Raw genomic sequence first — 15,907 nt, 5'->3', positions numbered from 1 at the left:
TTGCTGAGCTATTGCTTTCATTAAGTCTGATTTATAAAGCGGTTCAATGGCACTTTGAAATTGCGCAACATCTGTGCTAACTCGCGGCGAGTGATAAATGAATCCAGACTTTAAAGCCATTTAAGAGATGAGCTTGATGGAATTGTACATGTCTTCATTTTTTTTTGTCCCGTTCATAGTACAATTACAGGGTGTGCTCCGTTTATGACGTAGTTGTGCCTTATTAAGGTTATAATTACAGTAAATATTTGAATGAAAAACAGTTGCAGGCCGTAAAGAGAGAACAATAAAATAAGAAGCGGCGCGCGTGAAGTATAAATGTTGTGTAGCGTGACTGCGTATCGTTACGCTATACCAGGAATGAGTTCATTGCAAACATTGTGCATTGTGTCGACGACCCTTTCTGAGTGCATATTCTTGCTTAAAGTTTATATTTCATCAAATATATTCATATTTTTTCCAAATATTTTATAATAATATATGACATGCCCGGTCGTTAGAACTACAGTTGACTTTGTTTTTGTCACAGTAAAATGAGTGAAAACGTGGCTAAAAATACTGTTGAGTTCATAACGCTTTGATGTTATTTCCTATGGGGATTTTTTTTCAGCATGGATGCTGGTCTTTGACTACTTTATTTTGTCTCGACTCATGTTTGCAGCAACAATGAGTCACAACAAGCAGGTGCAATAAAATGTTGTGCTCCTTCCAGACCAGCTTGGGTCATAACATGTTTAAATCCGCCCTTCCTAAAATTAGTTATAAAATAGCATGTAAAATAAAAATATCTGTATGAGAGGGGAAAAAACAGTGGGGATTTTATCATGGGAATGACAGGAAGGGAAAAGCGTCCGTGAAGAAGAAAACAAGCACGGGTCCAAATAAGCCAGTGGAACATGTTGGACATGTGGTCTGGCTGCAGAAAACCAGACGGGAGCCCCACTGCCTGGCCTCATGTGGTTCGCGCGGCCCCCCTCACCCCCCTTCGACCCCAAGGTGCTTTCAAGTTGTGTTATTGCTGCATTTATTTCTCGTTGTTTTCCAAGGCTGGATGCTATCCAAACCTTGTGGTCAGAAGCCGCTCTTTGGCCATTCTGATAGTTTCTTCCTGTAATTAGATACAAAAAAAAAATTCTGACTCTGAGACCATGAGTCATCTGTGAAGCTAATTTCAGGATTATTACTACGGCTGGTGTAAAAATATTCTGCAGATTTGTCGGAAACTGGAAAAATCTGACTGTGAAATCCATGATGATTTGATTCCCCATTTCTTTTTCCATCTGATGGTCACGTATGACAGAAATTTGCAACAGCTTAAGGACAGCTTAAGCGACAGCTTTTGCAACGCAAAGCAAAAAAAAACCCAACATAGGAGCAACTCTTGGAAAAACTATAAGGCACTTGTAAATCCAGGTTCCGTATTATATACAGTTTCTTAATTTGCTATTTTTTTCATGTAATTAATTGCAATGATTAAATTAACCTCATATGTTAGTTAAAAAGTTAAACACAAATTTAATATATGTTTAATGGCAATAACTCACATCAAAAATTATTTTTATATGAAGGTTTATATGTTAATCTTCCGTAGTCTCAAATTGACTTTCCCTTTTGAAATCAATAAATATTTAATCAATTTGCACTAGCCTCACCCTTTTTTTAATCATTTCCATCTTTCTTTTAAATAAGGAAAATGACACTACATGATTGTAATGACATAATGAAAGAGAAAGCAAAAACATAGTAGATTAGATATATCATTACAAGCACTATTTGTCATATGTTTTGTTTTACAGTGGACATAGCATTGCTTCTTGTGGTGTTTGTGCCTTGGCCACCTCGAGGCAGTATAATACAGACATACAGATACACATGAAGCTGGTCAAATATCCTCTTTAAGCTGCAGTCATATAGTCGTTTTTTGCAGAGGATAAAGAACATATGCCTGAGTAGAGTTATCTACCGTTTGCATTCGGATATCTGTTGCTTAAAGTGTTCTAGTGTGGCGACACCAATATCTCTCTGGCATTTTGCGTTGTTGGTTAGAATTAAGCTAAACTAAATTATATCAAAGCTATGTGATTGTTTTAAATGCGGAACATTTGCTAAATTGTAATTGCACTGCTTTTGTCTACTGGTGGAGCTCAGCTGTCAACTGAAGATGAATGAATGAATGAATGAATGAATGAATGAATGAATGAATGAACGAATGAAAGTCGATGACAGTCGACAGAGTCCAGACACACCAATCTGGCTGTGTTAGGATGCTCCGGGGCCATCCTGAAGCAAATGGCGAGGAGGGGCTTGCCATTGTTATCTGACCTGTGAACCTCTCTCCTCAGAGCTCCGCCCACTATCCCTTGAGGCAGAAATACCTGCCTATAGAGGCAGAAATTGTTTTGAACTCCGGAGACGAAAAGTAGAGCTTGTCACAGAAAAGACCCCGAGGACAAGATTGAATGTCCCCACGCGGGCCGCCCTCCCGACGTGGCTGCGGTTAATTTAGCCTTCGCCATTAGGGAATTAAAGGTATTGATTACAGAACTGGCCTGAATGTTTGCCAATGAGAACAAGTGGATGGGCTTTAGAGGCTTGTCTTTGGGATGAATGAGCCTCAAAGAAAAATATAGATCCGCTGCTTGGTCGACGTAATCGGGGAAGCTTAACTTTTCACCAGCATCTTTGTAGCTGAAAGCAGCATCTGCAGTATGTTAGATGGGCTCGATTTTTTTCTTGATTTTGTCATAGTGACATTGCACCTTAATTCATTTAAATGTGTATTTGTACGTAATTGTTTTGTACCGTTAAGCGATGGACTCGATCAAGTAAATCCAGACTAAAGCCCCCCACAACAAACAAACAAACAAAAAAACTCACAAAGTTCAATAACAAACATGACTCTTTAAATAGGATGGGAACTTTGGAACAGTGAAAAACTACAATGTTTCTTCTAAACTTTACTTCCCCCCTCCCCAGACCCCATTTGAGCTCCATCGAGGTTTAGTTTGTCAGGTTGGAAGGTGGAGGTCATACTCATCTGGCCTTCCTTTGCATTGTTCCCTAATTACTTAAAGCTCCCATTCTTCCTTTTAATTAGATGGTTGGTCACACTCTCTCAGGTCCGTCGGCCGGCTCATTGATCTGCTTGCTGTTAATCTTCCTAATAGCACACAAACACACGCGCACACACACTACTTGACTTGAGTCAGGCTTAATTTGCCAATTTAGAACTTGGGACGCTCTTGGATAAACCTGGCGAGAGACTCCTCAACTTTAATTTGAAAATGTGACTGGAACTATACAGGCATTCCTCAGATTACGAACAAGTTGCAATCCCACTTTGGCAATGTAACCCGGATTTCCGCATAAATCGGTATTAACCCTTTAATACCGCTAAATATCCCCTAAATGTCTAAATAATTATACAAATGCATCTCGCCTTTCTCTGACCTTTTGATGATATTCAGCTTTGTTTCAATTGTAATGGCTTTCTTCTTGGCTGGACCAGTATTGCTAGGAGCTGCTACTTCCTTTTTTTTTTGGTGGCCATGATGTGAAAAAGGAGGGTAAAAACAGCGAGTATACCGAGAATATTATGGAGTACAAACAGATACTACACTGGTAGCCTACTGGAGACAAAATGGCGGACAAGACTAGGGTGTCGTTAAGTCGAAACAGCATAGGTCGAGCGCCTCGGAAATCGAGGACTGTCTATATAAGGTGGGTAGAAAAAGTCCCAGGACTGATGTCTTTAAAAAAATCATAATTAGGGCCGACAATACAAAATGAGTTTCCTTTTTGATGTGGACCAGGCAACCAAGCACACCTACAAAGAGAACATTGCATTTGTAACATTGCCTCTCCATGACAATGCACCTGCTCGGTTTGATCAGAGCATCAGGCAGTTCCTGAGACATTTTCCTGACAATAACATTGGCCGATCCACCAATGGATGGATACTTATGATGTATTTTTAAAGAGCTCAATCCATTTTTGTTTTTTTGTTTTTCTTTCATTTGTTCAGGAAATTCCACAAAGGTAGACGGCCACTTGTCACTTTGTTTGTTACGACTTGGTTTAAATCTTGAGACTTACTTTTTAACCGCCCACTTGACTTACTCCCGCTTTGCATAAACACACATATGGTTTACTTTCATGTGTTTGAGACAAAAAAAAATAAGCGTTCTCCATTGCTGCCACATGACAGATTTATGCCCCAAGTATTTTTCAGCATCGTGTTCCCAACATCCCACCGAACAAAAGCGAACACTCAGTTCTTTCTGCATGGCGATAATAACGCCCTCATTGTCCGGACTAGGCGATGCTCCCTTTTACAGGACAGGATTGGAGGGGCTAATTTACGAGCATAAACGTGTCAAAATGCGGCCAACCAGAGCCACGATGAAATAGTTTGCTGTCTTCAAATGCTTGATGTGACTTTTGGCTGCAAGTGATGTAAATCACTAACATAATGGCTTCCTGGAAAACCGCTTTTAAAGGATCGCTGTCACAAAATGCAGTTTGCTTTTAATTTAACTTTTGACGCATGTCAAGAATTTACACATTTCCTCACTGAAAATATTAGAGATAGATGTCAAAATGTCTACATTTTAATACTTTATCTGTTGCTCAGTGTTTTTGGAAGTCACACTTCAACATTCTTAATTGGAATGTGAAGAGGTGTTAGCCAAAGATAATATCCAAACTTGAATTTTTTTTTTAAGGGGAATTTAAATACGCTTGACTCAGTCACCGCCAGCTGTGATCAATGCTGTTGCTGACTTAGCATGCTGTTTTAAGCTAGTATGCATAAGTGATACACATTTCAAATTTAATAAACGACACCTCGTGAGGCATTTTTTAAGCAACCTTAATCGTTGTGCCAAAGGTTTGATAGCATCCAGTCAATAGTTCAGTTCATTCTCACTCTCTTAAAGTACATTTTTGTATGAAATCCCCCAACAAAATGTTGTGAAGATGCCAGATTGCTCCCGTTTGAAGGTATTTGTCTAATGAGGTGCACTCGATTCTTCAGGGCCTTTGTTCAGCCGACAGTATGTCATCTCGTCTCAGGTGAGATTTGTTGACATGATCATGGTGTGACGACACTGCTCCACTTCCAGTAAAAGGCTCGCTTGCACCTCCGGGGCTTCTTTGTGCCTTTTTGAGCTCTGAGGCAGTCAGGCTGATTGCTTGACAATTCCCCGCCTTGTTCTTTTGGTCTCTATCGCTTGGCACATCTAAGAAAAAGTTTTAGTCATTACCTTTTGCTATGCTGCCTTATACCGCCGTGTGTTTGAATTAGGGCAAAGCAGATGGAGCAACTGTAAAGCTGATGTTAATATTTTGACTGAAGGAGCAAATGTAAAGGTACAGCTCATCAATATTTTTATGCTGACCAGAATTATTTTTGAATGAATGAATGAATGAATGACTTATTGATGAACTCAATAACTAAGTGACGTACTGTATTAACAGAGAACTAATGGGTTACATTAATGACTAAAACACTTACTAGCTGGCTGGCTCACTCATTCATTCACCCTCCGAACATTTGCCTGACTGAATGACTTTCAAACTGACTGTCTGACTGAATCAGTGATTCACTAACTAACTAACTGACTGAAATTAACTGACGGACTTAACACTCCATACACCCCCCCCCCCCCCCCACACACACACACACACACTAAATGAATGTATGATTTAAAAGCTGGTTTAACTAGCGCTGACTAAACCACTCATTCACTCATAGGTTGACTGTCTGACTCACCAGTTTTCTTGTCTGACTGACTAACTCGCAAACCAAACTAAGCTGATTGTTTGACTGAGAAACTATGTATAAACAAAATGGTTGACTGGTTTCCTGATTGATTCAGATTGAAGCTCACTCATTAATTCAATGAACTGACTGACTCACTGTCTCACTTAGTGCCGGACTAACTCATTCCCCCCACCCTATTAATTAATGACTGACAAATTGCATCATAACTAGCTGACTGACTGACTGACTCCCTCACAATCGACTGACTGATGCACCCACTAATTGTCTGACTGACTCACAAATTAAGCGAATACGTCGGACTGACTTACACACTTAGTAACTAGCTATAAACTAATTAAAAGTGTCTGACTGATTCACTCACCCACTCACTCATAGACTGACTTACCGACTAGTCTTCTCTCACAAGCTGACTAATCAAATTAAACTGATCTTGATGGTGATATTTTTAAACCGATTCCTGTGACTTACTCAGTGACTTATAGCTGGACTGACTGACTGACTGACTGACTCCCTCACTAACTACTGCATATACAGTAACGAGCTGAATTACTGTGTAACTAACTTGTTGCCTGCCCAACTGCCTGACCAATTATCCCTCTCACTGAATGACTGACAGACCCTTATTGATGAACTCACAAACTGCCCATATTAGCTCAAGTCTGATCTAGACTGAGGTGGTTTTGAAGATGCTTCACATGACTTACTGACTAATATAGTGTTAGAATAACTACCTCACTCTTTCACCGACTGAATAACCGACTGACCGACTTACTTAATAATTGGCCAAATGGCTGACTATCTGGTTGACAAACTGGCTAGCTGAATCACAGAGTGACCACCTCTCTCACTGATTGGCTAATTGACCGATTCATAGATTGGCAAATTTTCCGACCGACTAACTCACCAACTGAATAGACTAAACTAAACTCTGAACGACTGGCCAACTGACTTACTGAATAAATGACTGACCTCGGTCAATCCCTGACTGGCTGAATAAACAAATCGGCCAATTGCCAAACACGGCATTTTCAAGGCCTGTTTAATCTGCGTGAGCGTTTTGTGCACTATGGAGTCTGCTCACATCCCATCCAGGTGTTTATCTCTCGTCTTTTCTGTGCCGTAATCCCTTGGCGGATGAAGAAGCTGCAAAAGCGCCGCTTTAGCTCTCTGCTATCACACCGCACGCACGCACACGCACACACATGCATTTTCTGATTAGTGTCATCATGATTCACAGACATGAATCGGCTGGCAAAAGCCGGGCCCGCATTGTAGTACGGAACTGAAATATTTGACGTGGTTTACGACTCGGGCGAGTGACTGATAAATGAAGATGTAAATAAGGACCAATCAAGCGTCACATAGCGAATTTCAAACACAAAGTGTGACCTTGTTTTCCCGAACGCCCCGGCGACTCCCCCCATCTTTTTGCGGGCGCAGTCATTTCCAATGGAATGCAAAGTCGGCGCGGTCGCCTTTTGCCCCTGGTTCTTGCTCAAACAACATCAAATGTGCGACGTGGGAAAGCTTTTATTGTGGGGGAATGACTCCATGTTGACTTTTTTACTGTTGCCAGTTGTTATGTGATTGAGAAGCTGTAATCATGTGACCACGTGTTTATGATTGTTTTGAATTATACTCGGGGCTGTTCCTAGTATTATGGTTACCTTTCAAGTCTTCATACCCTCATTTAAACCCCTAAAAATGGCCGTGAAACCCCCATCTGAAATCTTCGTCCTATATTAACTCTTTTAATGCCGGCCACTTAAAAAAGAAAAAGGAGAAATTGCCTGCCAATTTTGAGCACTCCCTTTAACTAAAGTTAGTATTTATTTTCACCAACCTTTTCTTTTTGCGTTCCCGGTATGACATCCTTGCGCGGCACTCAAAGTATTCAAGATTTTCATTCAAACCATTCGACCCGCTTGACACATCGGTGGTGGATTGAAAAACAAATTGGTAAGTCCATCCGTGACTCAAAATTCCTCGTTAGAAAGCTTAGCGTTGGTTTGAAAAATTTGAAATTTGAAAAATTACCCCTTTCTTTGAAACCCTAATATAGAAACCTTGCCCTGACGATTTAAAAATTCAGACCGTGGCTCAAAACACACATTTTCAAGGCTTTGAAACCCTGTTTTGGAGTCCAAAACCTATCTGGAAACCCGACCTCTATCTTTAAACCTGAATTAAAAACAATTAAAAGGACTTGAAGTCTTATTCTCATTTTTGTTTTGTTTTTTCCAGTGCCGGGGAACCTGGGCTGCTTCCGAGACAGCGGGAACCCCACCACCCTGTCCGGGCCTACCGAGACCTCCAACAAGCTCACAATCCAGACTTGCATTACTTTCTGCAGAAAACAGAGATACAAGGTCAGCCTCGCACTCAAAGCCTCATTTGATGCACGTATGGGCTTCAAACACTAAAGTTGAAAACCCTAGCAGAGATGTAAAAATAGGCGAGAAGCCATCCATCGGATGATACTACCTCTTTTAAAATTGTCAGTAATCTGTTTTTCTTTTCCCTTTTTGTGTTTTTAGACACTAACACGTTACAAGATAAGACAAAAGTAAGGATAGTCAAACTCTCCTACCCCCTTCCCCCCAAAAAACGGTCAGAATTTTTACAGAATTTTTGCTCTCTTACATGTAAAGTTCAATACAAAATGACAAAGAATCATTCAACATTCTAATGTTCTGCCAGTAAATTGTATCGTAATAGTTGTAAGTTACCATTTTTTTCAGACCGTTATCATTTCAAGAGCTCAATTTTTGAGTAATTACCAGTACCAAGTACTGATACCACTAGTATTCTTGATAGACAAAATTTCTTCTGAATAACAATGACAGATCTTTTTTTTTGTGTTTATATTCCCAGCTTGATGGTCAAAAGCCTAGCTACCCAAAACTTCTCTCCAGCCATTTCCATTAAAAAAAAACAAAAAAAAACATACAAACAAAACAAAAAAAAACCCCTCATGTCAGTTGATGCCAATGGGACTCCTCGGACTGGGTCCTGTTCACGTCAATGACGCTCCAAGAGCTAAAGAAAGTCCCACCTACTCTAATATAGCTCTTTCTTTAAAATGTCCCTATATTAACTGCAATTTTCTATTCTTCTAATTTGTCATTTGTAGTTCATGATCATAAAACTGCTCCAAGAAAACTGCCTTTACTAGTATCGGCTGCCACTGCGAGTACTAATACCTTGAAATAAGTCCATATATCAACCTGATACCGATACTTTGTATCCGGTACCCTCCCAAATCTTGTTATGAGCTTAAATGGACTTAATAAAACAATATATTTTATGTGTTATACATTTTTTAATCAATCGACTGATTAATCTGTGATTTGAATATTATTCTGTTCTAATATCCAGCCCTATTCTCAAATTTTGTTTTCGTCTTGAAATCTAACTAGAGAACATACTCCAGACTTCAAACAATAATTATAAAAATGTAAAAAGAAATACTCAAGTAAGGTACTGCTATATACAGCAACAAAGTATTTGCGCCTCCGACTGCTGGTGGTCATCACGCTAGCCGAGCTTTCCGCATTGCCGCCTTTTCCGTCGAGCTTCCTGTTGAGAGCGCGAGTGAGGTGTGACGGATGGCGGCGGCAATCAGGCTCGACAGCTGGAAAGGAGCAGGAATTAGCCCGTCGGCCACCGCCGCCTCCTCTTGCTCTGCTCATTTGCCTATCTGGCTCTTCTTCTTTTTGCGCAACGCACTACTGTGCCAGGTGTTCATTTTATGTCTCAGTTGATTTGCATCTGCCAGGGCTGCGTGATGAGCTCTGACAGCGCCCCCACATTGTTATTTTTTTACCCCTCCCACATGCTTTGAACACAGTTCGCCATGTTTGTTTCGGAAATGCTTACATTTTCTAAAAATCACTTTAAAATGTATTCCTTAGCACCTGCTGCAAGTCTTTTGCAGTCAAGATATGGGATGTACAACAACAGCTTCAGTAAATGGAAAAAAAACTTCCACACGCACATGGTTCTACAAATAAGAGGCACAGCGTGTGTTTGACAAAGTGTCAATGGTTACATCTGTATCTGTTCAAGAAAATAAAGGATGGAAGCCATTGTTTTGTTGTAATATCAATCTTCTGATCTGTCGCAACGCACTTAAGAAAAAAACTGTCTGAGAGCGTTTCTAAGACACATTTAGACGAGATTAAAAATAGATGACTCGGATCAATTAATCTCAGATCTGAATTAATTCATCTAAATTTGAAAATGTCGACAGCACCAACGATAGCAAAAGCCCACTAGTTTAATGTTAACTGATAATGCAAAATAGTTTCGTCAAGTCTCCAAGCTGAGCGCCAACACCTCTATATCATATCAAACAAAACAAATGTTCCCCGAAGAATCACAAGTCCAATAATTCCTGGGCCGTGAGCGGAGGCGGCGGGCGAGTGGGAAAGCGAGACGTGCGTACCTTCGCTCGTGGGACTTGAATCATGACACAATGGCTTCCCTTTGATGGCGGCACAATAGCACTTTTGAGCGTGATGACTTGTGACGTTTTCACATTCCTCCATTCCCATTTTATTCCCCACACTAATGTGAGTTACGACATCTGGTCATGACGAGATGGGAAGCAAGGGCTTTCGTTTCACGCCGCTTGATATGCGGAAGGAAGACAAAAAAGTAACAATTGCACTTCGGCTGACAACACTGAGAACTTTGTGGCTCGTTTTATTTTAGGACTAATTATATCCGGTTCCAATAATGCCAATAACTCTCAGGTTTCCCACCAGTAATTTTATATTTATGAGTATCACATGCAATTAATACTTAATACTTAACACGGCATTTGGTTTTGAACGAAGCCAAATTGCTAAAACGAATCTTGAATTGTGCTTACATTTGAGCTCGTCTTGTGTTTGTGCAGCTGGCTGGCATGGAGTCGGGGTACGCTTGTTTCTGCGGCAACGAAGTGGACCTTGCGGAGCACGGCGAGACCCCAAGCATGGAGTGCAACCATGTTTGTTTCGGGGATCACAGGCAGCCGTGCGGCGGGGACGGCTGGGTCATCGTCTTCGACAGTGAGTGCCCCGGTCGTGCAAAACGATACAAATCTGTGTATCGTCTGTTCTTTCCGTTTTTAATTGGCAATGAGAAATAAAATACTGTAATTCCTCGTTTTTTGCACTTAATGGGAACTGAAACTGTGATCATTTTTACTTAAATCTTGAATTATTAAACCTTATTCAGTAACTGTACTGTTATCCCTTCCCATTTCCATCCCTTAGCTGTAGTCTCACAGAGAGCCGTTGTTATATTAGCGGTGCCCGGAAGTCAAATTAGAGTGAAGTCTGTAGCTGACCAAACATGATAACAAGCAGAGTTTACACTTGACATTCCAATTCAAAAGAAATCGAGGTAAGAGATTTACAACGCTCCACTATCGCCTGCTCTCCCGCTCTCCCTTTGCGTCTGCATAACAGCGCGTGTGAGTTTCTCGAGCTAGACTACATAGTCAGCTCACGAGCACTCCTACAAGACGTGATTGGCTCCCGGCGCGACCATCGACCAATGAAGGGAGGAATAGATACAACTCCCAGGAAAAAGTAGATTACAACTCCTGCTCTCATTGGTCGATGGTCACGCCAGGAACCAATCACGTGTCTTGTAGGATTTCACGTCCCCCTCATGAAACGCTGTTAGGTGTGCCATCTCCTGGCTAAATTACGGCAAGTAGAATCTGGAAAAATGTGTCCAAATAATGGACACAATACTGCATGAGGGTTAATATTTTAATTTTGGGATTAGACTAAAAACATGAAATCGAAAAAGAAGCTATACATTTCATCAGGAAAAGTCAGCAAAATAGTTGTGCTCAAAGCTGATAAAAGTGGCTATTAATATCCAATATTTTCAGATGATATAACATTTTAGGAAAATTATTGGCACTAAATATTAAAACAAAGTTCGAACTCTACAAAAACTATCTTTATTTTGAAAACTTTAACAAAGTTTCAGGGAGCTATCAGTGTTATCAAAGTGCTTAAAAGTTAAATTAAATCAACTTGTAGCAATAAAAAAAAGCTCCCCATAGTAAAAGTAACTGAAATGATAAACTTCATTTCAAATAATAAGCTCACAGGGTGAGCAGCATCTCCTATAAAGTTTTGTGAAAAATAAAATAATAAGTTCTCAGAAGGTAGGGAAAAAACGATAATCTTCCAAATGCGAAATATCAGAGCAGAATCACCACAATGGCACCTCATTTTATCAAGTTGTCGTGCGAAAGATCTGTTGTGCATAAAAAAAAAAAAAAATTCATTTTGCCTGTTAAAATTGAAAAGACACCAATAATACATGGATGAATCAAGTTCGTTATTATTTTTGATATTTTTTCCCAAACAATTCTTCGCAGCTCGGGTGGGATCATGCGGCGGAAATTACTCGTCGCCGTCCGGGGTCATCTACTCCCCGGACTTTCCGGACAAGTACGCGGCGGGGCGCGTTTGCTACTGGACGGTGCAGGTGCCCGGATCCTCCGCCATCCTCTTCAACTTCACCTTCTTCGACATCACGGATCAGGCGGACATGGTGGAGCTGCTCAACGGCTACACCAACGAGGTGGTGGCGCGTTTCGACTGGCGCAGCCCGCCCCGCCAGCTGCTCAACATCACCGGGGACTTCGTCATACTCTATTTCTACTCGGACCGGATCAACCAGGCCCAGGGCTTCGCGCTGCTCTACCAAGGTAGGGCTTCACCGTACTTTTGGAAACGGGGCTTCATGTTTGGAAATGGATCCCATTTATGAGAACCTTTTCCTAAAAGCGTCTGCATTACATCGTCGATCGCGGTTCGGTACATAAATTACCATCGTCCGAGGTATTATTTTTTGCATCCCTTCTGTTTACAGTTTTACCAGAATTTCATTTCTCCACATTTTTCACGTAAAAAAGTTAATTTGAGATAAGAATTATTATTATTAATAAGAATTATTAGCTTTTCCAAGATGCATATATTTCACATATGTTTCAAAATAAATTGCACATCTTTCCATGTTAAAATTCTCACAAGACGGACAATTTTTTTTTTTTTGACTGGTTCATACCATTCCAACCACAAGATATTTTTCACAATCCCCCCCCCCCCCCCCCAAATTCCCACGTCCTACTTTCCCACCTCCAAGATTTGACCATTTCAAACCATTCCTAATTCAAAATATGTTCCATATTCTGAAAGTTCCCACACTCTAAATGAACACGCAGTGTCATTCCACATCTAATTCCGTGGCATTTTCACAGGATTTACACGTAATGAAACTTCACTGAAGACGAAATGGTCTTCAGTTGTAAAGACATTCTTGATGTTGGCTTCTGTCCAGACTCAGTGCTCTTGAATGTTAACAAAAGCATGTCTGAGGACCGCATTGTTTGTGGTTTATGCTTGATTGACAGCCAATCAGTCGAGTCATCGGCACGGCAGCCTCCAAGCCGCATTTGCATGATGAAATTTCGGTTTGCAAAAAAATAGAAGTGTTTGACTTTTCCCATTAGTCCTCGGGGCTACGGCAGCGTCTGTAAGTCATATTTGCCTTTTCTTCTCAGAACTTTCTTATCGAGTCGCGGCAGTCCCCGTGTCGCTGGACTTTTTTTCTTTATGAATGCCGCCCACGTTCGGGAACATTGCGACTCTCTGATTGCATGGTCGCGCCGCACGGAGAACAATAAGCCTGCGGAGAAGTCAATGACCTCACTGCAAATATGCCGCTCTGCTTCCACATTCGTGCGGATGCTTGAGGAAAGGCTAATGGATGAGGGTGGCGTTAGCGAGACATCAGTCTAGATGGACATTAGATTTTAATTGACAATGACAAAATAGCAATATCATTCAAATGCAGCAAAGAAAAAAAAAGTTCCAAGATTTAAATCCACAAAATATAATGAAACCCACCGAAGAAAAACAAAGACAGACATTGTGAGTCGGAAACCATCACCTCCGCCGAGGCTTAAACGTTATCAGAGTGGGAAAGATCAAGTACGGTCTTGATTGTTAAAATGTATCCTATTGGGTTTTCCTTGTTGTGTTTACATTGTAACAATCGGGATCAGATCTGAATCTAACTTGGTTTCTTTAGTGAGTACAAATGGGTTTGCCATGTTGCATTTACACTAAAACAATCTATAATGTCTAAATAGTGTTGGCTGTTTATTTACTGAGGGTCAGATGGCCATATAGTATCTAGTTAAAACATGCCAAATGTTTGGGTTTTTCGATGTTGGATTTACATTGCAAAATCTGATTCGAGTATACACAATTAGCGTTAACGTTTGTTGCCTGTGTAATAATTTAGGAAATGGTGACCATGTAGAATCTGGATTGCTAAAATGTGTTGTATTAATTATTGTTGCGTTTACACTAAAACAATCTGGATCCAACCTGAATCAAATCTATTTTAGATTTATTCTTAAATATTTGTTGCCTGTATATTTACTGAGGGAAAGATGGCAATATATGATCTTGATCGTTTGAGAACGTAAAATGCAGTTTTCCATGCTCCTTTAACACTAAAAAATCTGGGTTAGAACTTAGAACTGAAACAAACCTATTTTAAAATAATTTACTTATTTATTTGTTGCCTTTGTATTTACTATTTGCTGGGAGGAAAATTACCATATCGGATGATATTGTTTGATTCCTAGTACCTGTCAAATGGGCCTTTACATTGCCACATATTGTCTGGCTCAATCTGATCCGAAAATAGTTTAGCACAAATTAGCATTCAAATTTGTCACCTGCATATTCAATTTGGCAAAGAGGAACGTGTAGAATCTCCATTGCTAAAAATGTGTCCGTTGAGATCTGAATTAAAACTTGAGCATGGTTAGGTTAAATTATCGTTGCCTTGATATTTATCATAATATACCAACTGTTAAATTCTTTACATTCGATTCAGTTATATTTTTCTGGAGTAAATGTTCTTGGCAGGCTATTTTCCAACAGAACTAACAAATCAAAGCCGCATTGCGTAGTTAAGTTGAATATTTCTTGTATTTTCAGTCAAAAGCAATCTATTAGAAACACAATATCATTTAAAAGTATTACCGTTTTAACACATTTTCAATCCAAAGGCACTGATGTGATGATAGAAGTCTTTTGAAATTTGTGGCGTGTGATTTAAGTGGTATGAAAACCCCGACGGAAGGACCCTGAAGTGAAGCATTATTAACGTCATAATTTCTCAGCCTAAAGCAATCTCTTGCAAGTCGGAACCTGAACGCTGATGGATGACATCTTTGTGTGAGCGGTAAAAATATTTGTGGATCTCGCTCTCCCGCGGGAGCGCACCAATGGCTTCCGCCGGTGTCATTGTTTTATGGTGCATACAGCAGGTTTATTGCGAAATATTTGGGTTTGGGAGCATCTGCCGCGTCCAAAAAATCACACGCATTTTGTTCGGGGTTAAATCTAGACTGTCCTTTTGTCACTGCTTTCTCGGCAGCGCTGAGAAGCCACAAGGACGAGGGGACGGCGGAGGACGGGGACGGGGGCTTCTCCAGCACGGTGGCACCTCAGCCGCCCCCCGGCGTCACCGACGGCGCCAACGTGACCACCAAAGGACGCTCGTCCTCCACCTCGCAGATACTCTACGTGATCACGTCCAGCCCCGGCAAACCGGACCACAACATGCCAGGTCAGTGGGCTGGACCCGGACAGACCAGCGGACGCAGCGCCAGTATGTCCAGCTCGCATCCTCCTGCCTATCTCCGCTTTCATACGCCTCTGCTTAAAATTGTCTTTCATTCTTATGAAAGGATTACCACCATTTCCCAAATATAGGACCCGCCTTAATTTTAGCGTCTCATTCTGGTCGATTCTGTGTCAGCGGTTCTCAACTTTTTTTCAGTGATGTACCCCCTGTGAAATTCGTTTTCAGCCAAGTGCCCTTTAACCAGTGCAAAGCGTTTTTAGGTTAAAAAAAAAGACATGACATCAGTGTCTGGTTTATTAAACTTAACAACCTATCAAACTCCTTTCAAAAAATAATCAACATAACTATCATATATTTGTCCACAAAAAAATCAACATATATTGCCAGACATGTTGTCAAAAGTAAATAATTATAAATATTTGTCGAGAGAAAATATTC

The 15,907-nt window shown here is 40.6% G+C and overlaps 1 protein-coding gene across 2 annotated transcripts in view; it reads left to right on the top strand.

The window, feature by feature from the left end:
• Positions 1-15,907, top strand: part of kremen1 (kringle containing transmembrane protein 1) — a 55,251-nt gene that overhangs the window by 35,482 nt on the left and 3,862 nt on the right. The window contains exons 4-7 of one of the 2 annotated variants that reach the window (XM_088426698.1): positions 8,030-8,154; positions 10,689-10,842; positions 12,177-12,509; positions 15,260-15,451. In XM_088426698.1, coding sequence (XP_088282824.1) covers positions 8,030-8,154; positions 10,689-10,842; positions 12,177-12,509; positions 15,260-15,451 — 804 coding nt within the window. Of the gene's footprint in view, positions 1-8,029; positions 8,155-10,688; positions 10,843-12,176; positions 12,510-15,259; positions 15,494-15,907 lie in introns of both variants that reach the window. The other variant, XM_088426697.1, reaches the window with a different exon arrangement.

This window comes from Hippichthys cyanospilos, chromosome 1 (genome assembly GCF_059441005.1).
Source record: "Hippichthys cyanospilos isolate Australia breed blue-spotted pipefish chromosome 1, RoL_Hcya_1.0, whole genome shotgun sequence".
In the NCBI taxonomy this organism is placed as follows: domain Eukaryota; kingdom Metazoa; phylum Chordata; class Actinopteri; order Syngnathiformes; family Syngnathidae; genus Hippichthys; species Hippichthys cyanospilos.
The sequence above is the reverse complement of the archived record's forward strand: the minus strand, read 5'-3'. Positions and strand labels throughout refer to the sequence as shown.